The sequence below is a fragment of the Pristis pectinata genome, chromosome 28 (assembly GCF_009764475.1).
Source record: "Pristis pectinata isolate sPriPec2 chromosome 28, sPriPec2.1.pri, whole genome shotgun sequence".
Taxonomy (NCBI): Eukaryota; Metazoa; Chordata; class Chondrichthyes; order Rhinopristiformes; family Pristidae; genus Pristis; species Pristis pectinata.
This window is the reverse complement of record NC_067432.1, coordinates 11251323-11270652: the sequence shown is the minus strand read 5'-3', so window position 1 is coordinate 11270652 and position 19330 is coordinate 11251323. Positions and strand designations below refer to the sequence as shown.

At 41.8% G+C, this 19330-nt stretch overlaps 1 protein-coding gene across 1 annotated transcript; it reads right to left on the bottom strand.

Moving 5' to 3' along the window:
* Window positions 1-18823: 18823 nt before the first annotated feature.
* Window positions 18824-19090, bottom strand: LOC127584047 (acyl-CoA-binding protein-like). The gene has a single exon (XM_052040582.1). The coding sequence runs from the start codon at window positions 19088-19090 to the stop codon at window positions 18824-18826; it is 267 nt and encodes an 88-aa protein (XP_051896542.1).
* Between the last annotated feature and the right edge of the window lie 240 nt (window positions 19091-19330).

The following is a 19330-nucleotide window of genomic DNA, read 5'->3' as shown; positions in this document are numbered from 1 at the left end:
CTTTGTCATTGATGTGTCTGGTTTCATTGAGAGGTGGTTGAAATATGGAAAGCAGTCCATGTTTTCTGGAACATCATTGTCAATGTTTATGTTTGAGGGCAATGTTGTACAGCAGGGGCAGGTTGATAGAGGACTTGTTTTGTGAAGGTTAATTACAAGGTGCATTTTCTCTTGTGCGTCAGCAAACAAATTGACAACCATTTGGATCAAGGACAAGCTGAAAGTAATTCTAAATGGAACAACTTTCTTAAAATGTTAGTTCAAATTAATAAAAGGTTAAGAAAACTAACAAAATCTCCAGACATTTATAGTTGGAACTCGGTCAAAATCAATTTCAAGTAGCAGTGTGTAACACCCATAAAGCTGAGGTAGGCAGAAAGAATACCTGTTGGGTTAGGGCGAGTAATTGCTTCAAAGCCCCTGGTTGGACAAACAAAATCTTTTATGTCTATTAGAGGAATCCACAGTCATTACTTACTGCCAGAGGACAATCTAGTCATGGCCTGAATAATGATCATTATAAGGACAAATAATAGGCCCCATTGTCTCTGATGCAGGTTTGCAAGGACACAACATTGTTCATTGTACTTAGTTGTCCAATTCATGAAATGATTGATATGTTGTTTATCTAATGCTTCATAAAATCTTGGGAAGAAATTCAACTCAATGCTGCCCATAGTTTCAGTGTAATATTGGTGCAAGGCTTCTGAATTTTAAATCACAATCTATCACACCCAGTCTGTGCCTAAAGTATGCCATATTCAACCATACAAATTGAAGTCATCTGTGGCTCCCACTCAAAATAGGTGTTAAGCACTTAAATATGCAAATCAGGGTCCTATGCTTGTTGGAAGAACCAGCTGTAAATATCAACTGCTAAAAGGAACAGGTCCAGCAAATCTTTTTTCTTTACTCATTGATCTGGAAGCAGGAATGATGCTCCTGGATCAACAAAGTGCAGCCTACAGCCGACGGGTTCATGAACCACCACCACACACTAGACTCATCCTGCCAGCCCTCTCAGACCAATGGCCCACCCTCCTTAGCAGCTGAACTGCAGCAGGGTGGCAACATTTAAAAGGAATCAAACCCCAAATTTGGATTCAACTTTATATCCCTGTTGTTGCTGGGTTTTAAAAACCAAACAGGGAACTTACTAATTTACAAGTAGAGAAATAGCTGACTAATTTGATCAAGCTTCATAATCATTGAAAAGTCATCAACTTGCAGCATTAACCATTTTCCTCTCCCCACAAATGCTGCTTGACCTAAGCCTTCCCAACAGTATTTCAGATTTTCTGTTGCATTTCAGTTTCAGCTCTTTCCATCCTTTTCTCATGCACCTCCAGCTGCATTCAACAAATCTGCAGCACCATTTCTCAGTTAGTACCACTATCACTTAGAGTCATAAAGTCAGAGTAACACAGCATGGAAAACAGTCCCTTTGGCCCAACCTGTCTATGCCAACCATGTACCCACCAAGCTAGTTCCATATCCCTCTAACTCCCTCCTATCCATTTACTTGTCCAAATGTCTTTCAAATGTTGTTATTGTACCCCAGCCTCTTTCTCTGGCAGGTCATTGCATGTACGCACCACCCTCTGCATGAAGAAGTTGCCCCTCAGGTCCCTCTTAAATCTTTCACCTCTCACCTTAAACCTATGCCTTCTAGCTTTTAGTTCCCCTTCCTGGGGGGAGTGGGGAGGGGGGCTGGGGGAAGAAAAAGAGTGGGGGTGGAGAGACCAAATGCATTCACCGCATCAAGACCAAGTGTGTTCAGCAAACTATGTACTTATACTTCCAGGTCCCCCCTTTTCCCACAACATTCCCCAGGGTCCAATCATTCATTGTATAAAGTCTTACCCTAGTTTGACTTCCCAAAATGCAACACCTCACACTTATCCGAATCAAAAGCCATTTGACAAGCCTTGGCACACTTACCATGCTGATCAAAATCCTCCTGTAATTTTTGATACCCTTCTTCACTGTCTATGATACCACCTATTTTAGTATCATCTGTAAACTTACCAACCATGCCTTGTATGTCCAAATCACTTATGTTAATAATGAACAAAGGTCCCAGGACCGACCCCTGTGGCACACCACTCATCATAGGCCTCCAGTGTGAAATACAACTTTAGACCATCGCTCTCTGCTTCCTATGTATCCCTGGATTCATAATTGGCTCGATGGTAGGAAGCAGAGTCTCTTGGCAAAGGCCTTGCTAAAATCCATATAGACAACATCCGCTGCCCTATCCTCATCTATCGGTTTGGTTACCTACTTGTGTCAATCAGTGTCTTGGTCTCCACCTATCAAAAGCCCTATACCCTTTACTCATTTCACCCCTTTCCTTCTCGGATTCAGAGTCACACAGCATGGAACTGGGGTCTTTGACCCACTGAGTCCATGCAAATCACAGGCATCCATTTACACCAATCCCATTTTATTCTCTTCACATTCCCACCAACTTCTCTAGGTTCTCTCACCTGATCACTAAGGGCAACTTACCATGGTTAGTTAACCTATCAGCACATCTTTGGGAAGGTGGGAGGAAACTGGAGCACAGTCACAGGTAGAGCGTGCAAACTCCACAAAGTCAGCGCCATCAGGATCAAATCTGGGTCACTGGAGCTCTGAGGCAGCAGCTTTACTACGTGCACCACCGCTGTTCTTCAATGCAAATCGCATTTAATTTCTAACTTCAGTTTAAGGTTTTTACTCTGAGAAATAGCATTATTTTTTGCTCCACAGACCTTCATGACCTGCATTTTCTGTTCTTATTTCAGATTTCCAGCATCTGCATTTTTTGTTTTTTGAATTTTATGTCTAGTTAAATCCCACCAGCAAGTAAAAGCCTTCTGAAATCTTAAAATAAATAAACCTTGCCAACATCAGTAAACCCGGCCCTACAAATGTTATACCTTACTAATTGAGATTAGCCTTATTAATAAGGATTACCTGTACTCATAGTGAGAAATATCACCAACATGAATGAAACTTAACTTGGCAGAACCTAACTAACGTGTAAAATTTACTGACAGGAATAAACTGAACAAGTAACGACTTTATACGAGCATAGAATGAAAGTGAAAAGGATAGATTTCTATTTTAGAAGAAAGACATTTGCAGGTATGACATCCTCAGTGTACCACTTAAATGTTCTCATATTAAGTTGCATTATGGGCTGGTTTAAACACAGATACAGAGCTATTTGTTTAATGTGGACTGCCTAAGAAAGTGCAATACTGTCTTGTCTAATATACACATTGGACAGTTTACTTAGAAATGAGGTAGTGCCATCCAAGACTGGAGTAACAATGATAGTTAAAAAGTGTTATGTTGGTCTGATCTGGGATAGGAGGACATCAAGTAGCAGGAAACAAAGGGATTAACAACTTTGTCTCATCATTTCTGGACTAAATTCAGCTTTACCAAGCCAACACTTACAGTGGGTGGAACCATTCATCATTACAGAGATGGAATGGAGCATTAAGTCATAGAATGGTGAATGCATGGAATGAGTCCATTCAGCCCCTCCAGTCCACACTGGCTCCATATAAGAGCACTTTAGCTAGTCCCACTACTCTTCCCTTCTCACAAAAATCCAAGTTTTCTTTTTCCTTTCAGATTGTTATCCAGATTTCTTTCTAACGATACACCCCAGAGATGTATCCCAGACTCTAACCACTCAGTCTGTAACCAAAACTTCCTTATGTGGCCATTAGTCCTTTTACTATTTACCTTCATTCCATTGTCTCCCCCAAGTCCTGACTCCTCCTCAAACTGGAATGGTTTTTCTCCAAATCCTCGATGATTTTAAATCCTCCATCAGATCCTTTCTCAACGTTCTCTTCTCAGAGGAAGAAAAACCCTGGCTTTGCCAGTCCATCAACATAATCAAAGTCCCTTATTCCTGGAATCATTTCAGTAGATCCATTCTGCACCCACCCCAAAGCCCTCGTATCTCTTCTAAAGATGCCACTCGAAATCAGACACAACAATCCAAACCAGTGTTTTATAAAAGGTTCATTGTTCCTTGCTCTTGAATTCCATGCTGCTATTTATAAAGCACAGGGCCCCAAACATCGACTTCTTTCTCAACCTGCCTGGATACAATCAACAAACTATGCAATATCCAAAAACAGCTCCAACCCCACCCCTATGTTGGTATTGGTATATTATTGTCACTTGTACCGAGGTACAGTGAAAAACTTGTCTTGCATACCGATCGTGCAGGTCAATTCATTACACAGTGTACTTACATTGAGTTAGTACAGAGTGCATTGAGGTAGTACAGGTAAAAACAATAACAGTACAAAGTGTCACAGCTACAGAGAAAGTGCAGTGCAATAAAGTGCAAGGTCACAACAAGGTAGATCGTGAGGTCAGAGTCCATCGGATCGTATAAGGGAACCGTTCAATAGTCTTATCACAGTGGGATAGAAGCTGTCCTTAAGCCTGATGGTACGTGCCCTCAGGCTCCTGTATTTTCTACCTGATGGAAGAGGAGAGAAGAGAGAATAACCCGGGTGGGTGGGGTCTTTAATTATTCGCCAAAGCAGCAAGAGTCCAAGGAGGGGAGGCTGGTTTCCGTGACGTGCTAGGCTGCGTCCACAACTCTCTGCAGTTTCTTGCAGTCCTAGGCAGAGAAGTTGCCGTACCAAGCTGTGCTGCATCCAGATAGGATACTTTCTATGGTGCATCGATAAAAGTTGGTGAGTGTCAAAGGGGACATACCGAATTTCTTTAGCCTCCTGAGGAAGTAGAGGCACTGGTGAGCTTTCTTGGCCATGGCATCTACGTGATTTGACCAGGACAGGCTATTGGTGATGTTCACTCCCAGGAACTTGAAGCTCTCAACTCTCTCGACCTCAGCACCATTGATGTAGACAGATGCATGTACACCACCCCCTTTCCTGAAGTCAATGACCAGCTCCTTTGTTTTGTTGACATTGAGGGAAAAGTTGTTGTCATGACACAATGCCACTAAGCTCTTTGTCTCCTTCCTGTACTCTGACTCATCGCTGTTTGAGATACGGCCTACAACGGTGGTATCATCTGCAAACTTGTAGATGGAGTTAGAGCAGAATCTGGCTACACAGTCATGAGTGTAGAGAGAGTAAAGTAGAGGGCTGAGGACGCGGCGTTATGGGGCACCAGTGTTGAGAATAATCGTGCTGGAGGTGTTGCTGCCTATCCTCACTGATTGCAGTATGTTGGTTAGAAAGTCAAGGATCCAGTTACAGAGGGAGGTGTTGAGTCCTAATTGTACCTTCCATGTTACTGTTCTGTTTCCCCATTTCTTCCGACCAGAAAGTTTAACACTAGGTATTTCTTTGCATAATATTTTATCAACACCCAATCCCCCAGCTTGTGTATAATCACACTGAAATACTGTTATCCTTATCCTTCCCCCAGTCTATGCATTTTCAATCTGTGTAAGAGCCACAAATTTGGAAATTGCACCCTATACACCCAACTCCAGATCATGAATATAGAATCAAGAAAAGCAGTGGACCTTGTCCAACTCTTGTGGTAAAAAAAACCTTTCAAGACTCTGTTACTCAGCCAATTTTCAATCCATTTTGCTGCAGCCTCTATTTCCAGGCCTTCACTCTTGATGAAGAGTCCATTATGTGGCACTTCATCAAATGCCTTTCGGAATCCTCATAAACTGATTATCAACTCGCATGCCATTTTATCAGAAAAAACTCTATCTAGGTAGATAATATTTGTTCTTAATAAATGCATGCTGGTTTTCTTTAATGAACTTTCACTTGTACAAGTGAGTGCTAATTCTCTCACTGATCATTTCCAGAATACCTAAAAATTGTACAGAGATTATTTTGGTTATGGTTATTTGTTGATCAGACAATCAAACTAAGTGGCAAACTCTCAGTGAATTGGAGAAGGTACAATAGGTTGAAAGGCTTCCCTTTGGTAATGTAAATTTCCATCCTTTTACTAATTTCTGACTGAATAGAAATCTTGATTGTTGTTGACCTTTCACAACTCAAGTTGATAAGCCAGGACTGAAGTGACTTCTCCTGTTGCATGCTCATTTACCATTTGCGTCGAAGAGCTGGGATTTAGTTAGATTCATTCTTACCTGCTGCTTCAATCTTTCCCCATTCTTTCTCTCCCACTCACTCTTGAAGATATTGATTAACTAAAGAATAGGCCCTACAGGCACCTCACATCTGCAATACCTCAACCAAGTGGCCATAGACCCCCAAGCTCACTGAGCATCAGCAAACCATTCAGCTGTGGAGGGCATTACCAGTGAAACTAATTTATCCCCACCTGTTGTTAATTTGCCTGGTTTTCAGCTGCAATCAATACCAATCGTGAGTAGCTTTTACCCTTTAAGCCTAAATCCAAAGCTAATTATAGCAGCAGCTTTCAACATGAAGGAATTTAGTCCATGGCCACGATGATCCATTCTGCTTATTTCCACATCTCCCACCCACTGAACCTGTAGAAAACGCAACAAAAATGTAAAATTAAAACAGAAAATGCTGGAAATAAATATCATCAGGCAACATCCCTGTACAGAGTTAAAATTTCAGGTTAGAGACTCTTTGTCAGTGCTGGGGAAGAAAAAAAAACAAGTTAGTTTTAAGTTGCAGAGAAGATGGGGGGGATAAATAGGACAAAGGAAATATCAGGGTGATGTCAGGGTTGCCTTGGAGCTAAGTTGCAGTCATCTGGCTACTGGATTACTTGGGGGCCGGGTGCAATTGAAGAGTGAGAATACAAGGGAACATAAAATTTTGCAAATATAAGGCTGTGGGACATGTCCAGCTAGTCGGTCTGATTTAATGGAGAGAAAAAATATGAGACAATATCACAGATACATAACTTACAGCAGAAAAGGCCATTTCTGAACAGCAGTGGAGAGAGTGATTTACCTAAAGCTAGAGAATTCAGTGTTGAGTCCTTAAGGCAGAAGGTGAGGTGCTGTTCCTCAAACCTGTGGCAGCCTCTTTAGAAAAGTTCAGGAGGCCATAGACAGCAAGATTGGAATGGGAGTGGGATGAAGAATTAAAATGACAGGCAAGTAGAAGCTCAGGGCTGCCCCTGCAGCCTGAATGCAGATATCTGCGAAGTTGTCACATAATCTGTAAAAATGTATCAGAGTTTAAAGCTTTCTTGGATAGCCTCTTGACCTTTAAAAGGTTACTGGAGATGATTGTATTCTGCTGAAGGGGGAATGCAGAATATAAACAGTGCCTTATTGCAAGAGCCCTTAAAAAGTGTTCATTATCAACAAGTAGTGCAGGAATGATGCTTAGCTATCTGCTGTTACAGGTTAGGTGACCAGACATGTCTGATGGTGGTTAATTGCACTGCTGATATTTTTGATGGCTATTTACTGGTTACTCTTGCCTGCAGAACCTTGAAAGTCTGGTTGAGTTATTTAGGAAAATAGGCTGACAAACATCTGTAAACTGGAGTTGTCAGATTGTCAGAAGCATGCTAGTAATACAAATAACCAGGGAACCAGCCCTTGCCTGGTTGACAGCTCACTGATCGTAAATGGACAGAAAACAAGATTACCTTTGCTGTCTGCTGTTGAGAGAAGTTGATTTCTGCAGTTGTTTGAAAGCCACAGATTGCACCACTTTCAAGCTTATTGTCCTTCCATGTGTCTGCTCTGCACAGGCGAGCAAGCACAGAACCACAATCCTGGGCTCTGTGGTAAGTTAGCAATTTAGTCTGCCTTGGCAGCCTAATCTGTCCGAGATATTGAACAGATTGTTGTTTTGGCACCTTGAGGAAGTCATTCTCTAGAGATGATCAGTAGGCCAAATGTTGTTGTACATTTAGCTTTTAATACTGCTGCCAAAAAAGAAGTGGCCAATGACAACATCTTGCCAAGGCAGGAATGTCCATCAGATCTTCCAAACTCCAATGAACCCTACCTGCCCTCAAAGTCCTTATAACCAAATTCTTTTTGCTTGTTACTTACTGGCTAGATAATTCTCTTGGACATATGGACAGATGGTTCTGTTGCCTCAATGGTGGATAAATCACCAAAAATCCACTGCACCAAGATATATATCATCAACATAGGACCCATCAAGAATAATTGGAACACAAATTGAGGTGTCAGTTTGACTCAATTGTTGCACACTTGTCTGAAGTTTAACTGTGGGCTCAAGCCTCACTCTTAGGCCTTGCATACATAATCTCGGCTGATTGTCCAGGAGAGAGCATTGTACTTTGAGAGAGGTAGTCAATGTAGACAAGTTAAAGCAAAGATAAAGTCTTGTTTGCCCCTCAAAACCACTCAAAGACAACAGGGTATTGAATTTGGATGATCAGCCATGAACGGGTTTGAAGGGCTGAATGGCCTACCCTTGCTCCTTTTTTTAATGTTTCAGATAAGGGAACACACTACATTATCTTTGTGACAGCCAGAAGGAGCATATGTGAATTAGGAGCAGGTCCCTCAATCCTGCTCCTTTGTTTAACAGGATCATTGCTGATCAGGTTGTAATCTCAACTCTACATTTGTGTCAACCTATGGTAACCTTTCACCTCCTTTATCAAGTATCCATCTGCCTTTGCCTTAAATAATCAAAGGCTCTGCTTTCACTACCTTTTGAAGAAAATTCCAAAGACTCACAACCCTCTAAAAGAAAAAAAAACACACAATTTCTGACTAAATTGGGCGAGCCTTTATTTTTAAACAGTGGCCCCTAGTTCTAGATTGTCTGCAAAGTCGAGTGTGCCCTCGAGGTGGAGAAAAAATATCCCTCAGAGCCACTCAAAGATTACAAGGTATTGAGTTTGGAGGATTCGCCATGAACAGGTGGGAAGGGTTGGATGGTATTGGATTTGGTTTATTATTGTCACTTCTACCGAGGTACAATGAAAAACTTGTCTTGCAAACCGATCATTCAGATCACTACATTACACAGTGCATTGAGGTAGTACAGGGTAAAAACAATAACAGAATACAGAGTAAAGTGTCACAGCTACAGGGAAGTGCATTGCAGGTAGACAATAAGGTGCAAGGTCAAACAAGTCCATCTCGTCGTATAAGGGAACTGTTCAATATTCTTATCACAGTGGGATAGAAGCTGTCCTTCAGCCTGGTGGTATGTACCCTCAGGTTCCTGTATCTTCTGCCTGATGGGAGAGGAGAGAAGAGAGAATGACCTGGGTGGGTGGGGTCTTTGATTATGCTGGCTGCTTCACCAAGACAGCGAGAGGTATAGACAGAGTCCATGGAGGGGAGGCTGGTTTCTGTGATGCGCTGGGCTGTGTCCACAACTCTCTGCAGTTTCTTGTGGTCTACCATTATGGGCAATCCCTGCCCCTCTTTTCTAATGTTTCTCTGAGTAGAGGAAATTCTCCTCAGTGCACTCACAATATTGATCACTTAACCAGCACCACTTTTCTACAGATTTCTTAACAATTGTCATATTGCTGTGCACATTGCTTTCAAATTGAAGATAGATGAAAATATAATTTATGCCAAGCAGCACCTCCGAGGAGAGATGTAGTTTTAGACCGACTGGGTTAACTACTGCAAACAAATTAGAATCATAGCATTTTACAGCAGGGGAAGGATCCATTTAGCACGCCATGTCTTTGTCAACTTTAAGGCAGCTCTTCAAATAATCCCCTAGTCTTCCTCAACTTTAATAAAAGCAGAATGTGCTGGAAACCTTCAGCAGATCATGAGGCATCTGTGGAAAGAGAAACAGAGTTAACATTTCAGTTGAAAACACTTCCTCAGAATTTGGGAAATAGAGATATCCAAGGCAACTTCAATATGGTAATTGGTAATTGGTTTATTATTGTCACATGTACCAAGATGCAGTGAAAATCTTCGTTTTGCATTGCCATCCATACAGATCATTTCAAGACATAAGTACATTGAGGTGGTACAATGGGAAAAGCAATAACAGAATGCAGAATATAGTGTTACATTTACAGAGAAAGGGCAGTTCAGGTAGACAATAAGGGCAAGAGCTATGATGAGGTAGTGTAGCGGTTAGCATAATGCTTTACAGTGCCAGCAACCCGGGTTCAAATCCGGCCACTGTCCGTAAGGAGTTTGTATGTTCTCCCCATGTCTAAGTGGGTTTCCTCCGGGTGCTCCAGTTTCCTCCCACATTCCAAAGACATATGGGTTAGGAAGTTGTGGGCATGCTATGTTGGCTCCGAAAGCATGAAGACACTTGTGGGCTGCCCCCAGAACACTACGCAAAAGATCCATTTCACTGTGTGTTTTGATGTACATGTGACTAATAAAGATATCTTATCTTATCTTAAGAGTTTGTCTTTATCATACAGGACGTCTGTTCAAAAGTTTTATCACAGTGGTGGTGCATCTTTTCAAGCTTTTGATTCTTCTGCCTGATAGGAAGGGGGGAGAAGAGAGAATGACTGGGGTGAGAGGGGTATTTGTATGTTGGCTGCTTTGTCAAGAAGATGGCATGAAATTTGCAGAGAAGGTGGCATGAGAGAATAGAGAGGACAGAGGGAATGTCTGTGATAGGGCAAGATTGCCTTGGGGATGAGTTATAGGAGTCATCTGGTTAAATGGGTTCAGGGGGACAGTGAGAGGGTGATACAGGTAAAGAGGTGCAATGCGAATAGTAGAGACATGGGAATGAACAGCAGGTCAGATTGAACTAATGGACAGAAACAAAACTGAACTCACAGATGGATGACTTACAGCAAAAACGGCCAGACCAAGCTACACTAATTTTTTGTGGGTTTCCACTTACTTTCTCCAGTTCAAAAGCATAGCCATGGAAACTTACATCAGTCTAAACTATGTTTATCATTTTGTGGGATGTCAACCCTGAATCCTTTTCCTTTTAAAATATATTTGATCTTCTTTGTTACTTTTTCCAGCTGTGTATTCCAGGTCAAAATAATTTGCTGCTTCAAACAATTGCATTTCTTGTTTCTATTTTTACATCATCTACCTTAAATCTATTATCAACCTTCCTTCAGCGAGAGCTACTCATCAAAAACCTTGCTAACTGTGAACATCTCAATTAAAACTTCTCAATCCCTGGACTCAGGAAAAAGGGCTTTTCTCACCACCTTACACAACAAACGCCTTTTCACATCCTTCCTGGTACCAAGAATTCATTTTAAATTGTATTTTTACTGCAGCCTCCAATTATTCTAGGATAGGTCACTGTGAGATAATTAACAAAGACGGTGATAATCCAGTGCTTTAATTAGCTTTACAATCCATTTGTCTAGACTGGAAGCTGCTGCCAATTGCTCTAAAACCTTTAGCTGATGGAACACTAAAATTCAAATGGATTTCTTAAAATTCTGTTGTTGAAACATTTAAGTCTATTGGAGATGAGTGCCCACAGTCAATTAAAATGTGGCAAATGTATAAATTCCACACATTAAGGGAGGCTGTGATAATTATGAGCTAGGATTTCTTTCATTTACAGAATGTGAGCAATCCTGGCAGGGCCAGCACTGATTGCCCATCCTAACAGCCCTTGAGAAGTTGGTGAATGCTAGGCTGCTGCCGTCCGCAGGATGAAGGTACTCCTGCTATGCAGTTGGATTGCACTACAATTTGGACCCATGATGAAGGAATGTTGATGTACTCCCAAGTCAGGATGGTAATGACTTGGAGGAGAAATTGCAACTGATGGGGCTGGTGGTTGTGGGAGCTGCTGCCCAAAAAGTCTTGTTGAGATGCTGCAGTGCAGTTTGCAGACTAATTTGCAGTGAAGATAAGCAACTTTCTCATCAAGAATAAAATGTTGACATCAAGGTATATTGTGGAGGGTCATGGCTGTCATGTGACAGCACTGCCCATTACCTGGTCAAAAGACACACCACTGCCAATCAAGATTTGGCTCCACCCCACCCATCAGTGCACACCTGACCATTGGTCCCTTTAAGCACCTTTGTACTTGGCCTTTATGATCGATTAGTCCTTGCTGACACCGGGCCATTGGCCTTTTTAAATTACTTGGGCTGGACACCCCAGCCCTCCAGCACTATAAAGAGTGCCACATGTGCTCAGCTCACTCTCTTTTGCCTGCCCCAAGGGATCACCCTGCTTCATCCCAGGCTGAGGACTGTGGAACGGTGCTGGAGAGACTGTTGGTAAGGTGTGTACTGTTAATAGGGTTGGGAGCATTCTAGTTAGTATCCCTGGTAGCATAGATCCGTGGCTGCACTGAGTCAAGGGGTGGCAGGTATCGTATTATTTTTCCTTGATTGTCTGTACCTGGTTCGTTTTGTGCGTGTGTGCGTGCGTGTGTGCGTGCGTGTGTGCGTGTGTGCGTATTTTACCCTTGTTGCGATTTTCCCATGCTCGCTATAAACTGTGCACGTGTGTGTGTTGTTCCCGTTACCCTTTCCCCACGTTCATCCTTTGTAAATAAATCATTTATCTCTAAGATTGTGTTCAGAATCCTCACCTTCTGAGACCCTGAATCTGTTTCACAACACGAGCTTCAAAGACAAGACCCTGGCTCAGTGGCATTCTGTTTTCCAGCTTCATTTCAGCAATGATAAGAATCAGGTGGTGTTACATTCTGCACATCAATGCTATAAACTAGTCTCCTTTCTTTCATCTACTTCCTACCCCACAATAATGATTTTATTTTCCAACCACAGTGAAGACTTTGATCTTGTGGTTGTTCCTTTAATTTCTTGGTTATATAATAATACCCTTTGGATAGTAGTCACATAAACACACACTTACTTTAAGCAATACCACAGATATCAGATTGCAAGAGTGGTGCTCCTACAATATGCTTCATTGAGCTTATAAACTGAGTTTTCCCTTTGTACAATTTGGAGGAATGGACCCAGTCATTATCTCCCAATGAAACTACTCTGTTCCACTGTTACCATTCCACCTATGGACCAGGAAAGGAGCATCAGACAGTGAGCTGGATGCCACTCCAAATATGCAAGTAACCTAGGTCAAGTATCATGGTCTTCAAAAAGCCTGGCTCTTCTGGACAGATGGTGATTATTTAGTCATGTTTCAGAAGACACAGGTTTCCAGATGGTAGGTCTGTCTTCCAAGGGTAGACATTGCAAGCCCCAACTACATGTGCCCACTGTCCAAACCTATAAACCTATGTGTTATTCTACTGATTGTGGGCAATGCAAAGTTGCACTTAGGACACAAGTTTTCAAGAGGCCAAGTTTCCGTTCTAGTTTTCAATCAGTGTGGACAGATAAAGGCCATAAGTTTCCAGGAAGAGGGCAGTGTTATGTAATAATGATCATATATCACTGATCACTTCCTTTCTTGCTCTACTTTAAATTGCACACACAGTTAACAAAGAAAACACACTTTTACAGTAAGTGACTTCCGAACGACCTGACAACAGTGAAAATGTGTCACTGTGCCAAGTGGAAATGGATGGATGTGTTCACATGGCAACAAAAGGCGGCTATGACCTGGATTTGCATCAATACAAAGCAAACTTTGTCTGCTGAAAGTCCTCAGACCTGAAAAGTTAACCTTGTTTCTCTTTCCACAGGTGCTGGCTGACCTGTTCCGAGTTTCCAGCATTTTCTATTTTTATTTCAAATTTCCAGCACTTGCAGTTTGTTTTGTATTTCATTTAGTGGAGTCTTAGAGAGAAACCACATGGAAACAGGCCCTTCAGCCCACCAAATCCATGCCGACCATCAACCATCCATTAATCCCACATTAATCCCATTTTTTATTTTCCCTCCACTTTCATCAACTCCCCCCAGATTCTACCATTCACCTACACACTAGGGGCAATTTACAGCAGCCAATTAACATACCAACCTACACATTTGTTAAAATGTCGATTCAGTTGTTTCAAGAACACAAAAGAATAGGAGCAGGAGTAAGCCACCAGACCCTTTAAACCTGCCCCCAACATTTAATATAATCATAGCTGATCTATACTGGTCTCAGCTCCTCTTCTGTGCCATTTCTCCATACCCCTCTGTTCCTCAATCTAGCAAATGTTTATCCACCTCCACTTTGAAAACTTCTAATAATCCAATTTCTACCACCCATAATTCCACAGATACACCACCCTCAGTAAGAAGAGGGAATCGTAACACCATACTGTGGCTCTACTGCCTCAGAGTACTCGATGGATGTCAGAGTCTGTGTGCAAAATAAATCTTTCTTTGGCCTTAATCTCAGGAGGCTCAGCCCTTGTGTTGCTCCAGGTAGCTCACCCAGGGATAAAGCACAAATCTGTCATAATACAGGCAGAGAGAACTTTGCAAACATCATTAAGCATGTGTAGTAAAAAGGGGGGTGGAGAAATCAGCTTTATTGCACACAGCTGAAAATCCTTTATGATAATGATGAATGATGCACGCGATAAATGGTAATGCACTATTAGTGCCTGTGATAAACTGTACAGCACAATTAGTGTGTATGATAAATGGTTACACAGAATTACGGCAAGCAATAAATGGTAATGCATAATTAGTGCTTGTGATAAATGGCAACGACCAAAAGAATTTAGAATCTAGTGTAACAATAACTTGACAATTGCTTGACACCGAAATGAAAGTGTCAGGATTACCTGCAATGGGTGATTAAATCCCTTAATCCAAAATTGGCCGTCACATCCAGTGAGGGACCTCAGGAAGTCAGTTCAGCCCATTACTTCCTAGGAGGAATAATATTTATTTATTTTCTTTGCGTCGTCCTGATAGAGTCGTATTTTTTCTTATTCCAAGATGCCCTGAGAAGATGATGGTGAGCCTTCTCTTTGAACTGCTGCATTGTTTTGCTGATGACCTTCTCAGAAAGGCTATTCAAGTGGTCTGTTGTAATAAAAGAAATGTGATGGAAAGGAACGTGTGTTTAAAATAGGTTTTTGGATATCATGGTACTCCTACAGTGTGATGCTCTCCATATTCTTGGTACGAGAGGTTGCAGAGAAGGAAGGCAGAGGTAATTTTGGTGTGCTGCAACGATACATGAAATAGATTGTACATTGTCCAGCCATACTTCAGCACAGAACATTAGAAAGAGTCACAGAGCTATACAACACAGACAGTCCAATAGAAGTGCAACCAGAACAGTATACAGTACATAAAATGTGGCCTTACTAAGGTCTTGTACAGCTGTAACATGTACTCAATATCCTGAGCGATGAATGCAAGCCTCCAAAGCGTTTTCTTCACTCCCCTGTCTGCCTCTGTCGCTACTTTCAAGGAATTATATACCTGCACCCCTAAGTGTCTCTGTTCTACAACACTCCCCAGGACCCTACCATCTACTGTGCAAGTCCTGACCTGGTTTGTCTTACCAAAATGCAACACCTTGTTCATTAAATATTGAGCTTGGTGAGAGGGTCACCACTCAAGTGATCTGCCCTCTTTCAGGTTCTTGAGTTTTATGTCAGCTACACTGAGAACTTCACTACACTCCTGGCCTTGGCTCTGTTGGGGAAGAGGTTAGGAAGAGTCAGGAGATAAGCTACTGATCTACTCTCTCATAGCCCAGTTTTCATAGGGGAGAGTCTTTTAGCAGTGTTCCCTAAGATGTTCATGATTCATGTTTTAAACATCAAAACTTGATGGTTGGGCTTTCAGGTATTTGAAAAGGTAACTAGTGCACATATGTAACATCCAAGTTTGTCAAAACTTGGAAGTTATAGAGTCATACAGCATGGAAACAGGCCCTTTGGCTCACTGAGTCCACTATGACAATCAGGTGCCATTTGCACTGTATTTTGTTTGCTCTACATTCCCATCAACTCCCTCCTACACACTAGGGGCAATTTACAGTGTCCAATTAACCTACCAGCCCACACATCTTCAGAAACTGGAGAACCTGATGGAAACCCATGCTGTTACAAGGAGAATGTGCAAACTCCACACAGGCAGGATTGAACCCAGGTCACCGGAGCTGTGAGGCAGAAGCTCTATCAGCTGCACCATTTTGTTGGCTAGTTATCCAGGTCCAACTGCAGAATAACTTCATTACTAAAACAATGGAAATCATCACAGAACAACCACCATGGTATAAAGGAAAGAGAATAGCCTCTGAAGCCACTGAAAATGATTAGACCATAGATGCTTCCCTAATATAATAACTGGCCTCCAACAATCTTAGCCATCTCCTTTACTGACAAATATCCATCCAGTAGGATTTTCCTTTTTCAGTTTTGTTCAGCTTCCTTCAGTCAATGAAAGTTGATGTACAGGGTAGCTATTCTGAACTTTCAAAGTCACTGAAATCTATTCGTAACAAAGCACATGTGTGCGAGAAACAAACTTCCATGAGGGAACATGTGGCATCACAAACCCTTGGAGACTGTGGAAACAAAATGAGGGTAAAGTCAATACTTAAAAGGAAAAGAATGCTGCATAACCAAGTTATGTTATTTAACAGTTAGTACCAGTCACCGGAAGTGCTGTGTATTAAAAGAAAAATAAATTGGAGTTTCATGGCATTATATTGCACTGGTTGTAAACATTTCAAGTCACCAAACACAAGCAATTGCTTTTGAACTAAATCCATTGTTGTTGTACACAATGCAGACACTTTATATGCACTAAAATCGACAATAAGAGTGATTGTAGAATTATAGAAATTTCCTTGCAGTAGGAGGATATTTAAACCTTCAGCCTTGCATTGATGTTGGCTTAATATCAGCAAAGTCCACTTTAGTACCAAATCCCTGCTCTTCATGTAAGCATTTAAATACCTTCTTCATTTTATCCTCTTAAATATCATGTTTGATGGCATCAGTAATCACTTGTGCCAATATGTTCCTTATAGTAATACCCAAAATGCAAAAAGAAATTCCTTCTTGCCCTTTTAATTTTCCATCATTAATTTGTCCTCCTGTTGGCAATATACCAATCAGAGAAATAATCTTCCACTATTTACTCTCATGCACCTTTCAAAACTGAAGTATTTTTATTAAATACTCCTTCATTTCTTTGCTGTGATGTTAATCTGTTGCTCAAGGGAGGAATGTTAGCCAGTACGACTCCAAGTTCGCCTTCAAATAGCACCAAAAAAAACACAGATCTCATCACTTCAGGTGATCTCCCCTCTACAGCCTCCAATGTCATACTGCCCATTCCTATCTCTTCCCAAGATTCACAAACAGGACGGCCCTGGTAGGCCCATTGTTTCTGCCTGCTCTTGCCCCTCTAAACTTATCTCCTCATGCCTCAACTCTTGTCTTGTCTCCCCTTGTCCAGACCCTTCCAACCAACATCTGGGACACCTCACATGCTCTTCACCATTTTAAAAACTTCCAATTCCCTGGCTCCCACTACCTCATCTTTATCATGGAAGTCCACTTGCATTCCCCATCAGGAAGACCTTAAGTCTTTCTGTTTCTTTCTTGAACATAGATCCAACCAGTTCCCCTCTATTAGCACTCTCCACCTGGTGGAACTTGTGCTAACCCTCAAAAGACTCTTTTTGATTCCTTTTACTTTCTACAACTCAAAGGGATATCCAAGGGGAGCCATATGGGCCCCAGCTATGCCTACCTTTTCACTGGCTACGTGGAGCAGTCTTTGTTCCAAACCTGCTCTGGAACCACACCCCAACTCTTTCTCTGCTACATCAATGACTGCATTGGTGCTGTTTCCTGCACCCTTGCATAACTTGTCAATTTCATCACCTTCTCTATTAACATCCACCCTGCCCTCAAATTCATTTGCTCCATCTCTGACACCTCTCTCCCCTTTCTCTCTGCCTCCAACTCAGGAGACCTACCAACATTCACTAACAGCCCACTGACTACCATAGCTCCCCAGACTACACCTCCTCTCACTCTGCCTCTTGTAAGGAAGTCATCCCTTTCTCTCATTTTCTCCATCTCGGAAGTATCTGTTCTCGAGATGAGGACTTCCACTCCAAGACATCTGAGATATCCTCCTTTTGCAGGAAATGTGGTTTTCCCCTCCCCTACTGTGGTTCATGGAGCCCTCACCCTCATCTCCTCTATTTCCTGCACTTCAGCCCTCACCCCACCTCCCCCCATCCTGACAGAACAAGGATAGAATTTCCTTGGTCCCTAATTTTCACCACACCAACCTCCTCATCCAGCACAACTTTCTTTGACATTTCCGCCAGCTCCAAGGTGATCCCATCACCAGTACATCTTCCCCTCCCCACCCCTTTCTTCTTTCCACAGCAGATTAGGGTTTCAGTCTAACCTACGTGGAATAAGTGAACAACTACTGACACTCTATTCCACTCTAACATGAACCAGAATACTGTGGTCTATAATTTGTGTTCCAATCTGGATGTCATGGCGGAGGCCAAGAAGAATTGATGCTCTGACTTTAGGGGAAACTCTTTGTCCTGTGTCCCAGAAGAAACAACCTTGCTCTCTTGGACAATCTCAACGCCAGCCCCAGAAAGTGTGCAAATCTCTGGAAAAGTGCAATTGGATGGATGGAGTTTTGACTTACAAGGTTAACTTGTTTCTATCTCCAGAAATGCTGCCTAGCCTACTGGGTATTTCCAGCATTTTCTGTTTTCATATTGGAAAGAATGGATGACTGGAAGATACAACTGAGATTTTTTTTTTAATTTTTTTTTCCCGTTAATGATTTTTATTTTTTTTTAAAAATCTGTAGTTTTATTTTTCTTACAAGGTTTACTGTAAATCCAGTTTTCAATCTACATTTAGTAGCTAACCATTAGTAAATATGAGCAACCATATTATTGTATAAAGTTAATCGTACCACCATTAAGGCAGTTTTATTTAGATATTATCTCCACTATAGATAAGGCAAAGAAAAATATTAGCTCAATCAGTGCTTTTTTTCCCAGAATTGTAAATAAAATGTGTGCCATTTTTAAAAAGGTAACATTCTATTTCATGCCATGTTTTTCTTTTAACTCTTGCACTCTTTCTATGTACTTCTTCAGTGACTCTTCTTTGCCTGTACCTTTTCGTTCATTCCATGCATCCCACTTGGCTTTCTCTTTCAGGTCTAACGTGCCTGAATGGTCTGTATTCACATCTCCAACAGTTGCCTGTTTGTATAGGCCATAGATAAGTAACATGTCTTCATCTGTTGGTTTACTTTTGAGTTGTTTGACCTCTTCTGCTGCCTCTTCAAAATCAGCCTGAGTCATTGCTGCAGCCATCCACGCTCCCCCCAAGCCCGGTTCTGGTGTGTAATTGGGTAGGTTAATTCTCAGTGTAGAAAGACAAAGTGAAACAATATGGTAGTGTAGCGGTTAGCATAACGCTATTACAGCGCCAGCGACCCGGGTTCAATTCTTGCCGCTGAGTTTTTACTTTCTCCCCGTGACTGCGTGGGCTTCCTCCGGATGCTCCGGTTTCCTCCCACATTCCAAAGACATATGGGTTAG

Excerpts from the sequence above, each read along its gene's own strand:
- LOC127584047 (XM_052040582.1), bottom strand. The coding sequence starts at position 19,090 with ATGACTCAGGCTGATTTTGAAGAGGCAGCAGAAGAGGTCAAACAACTC.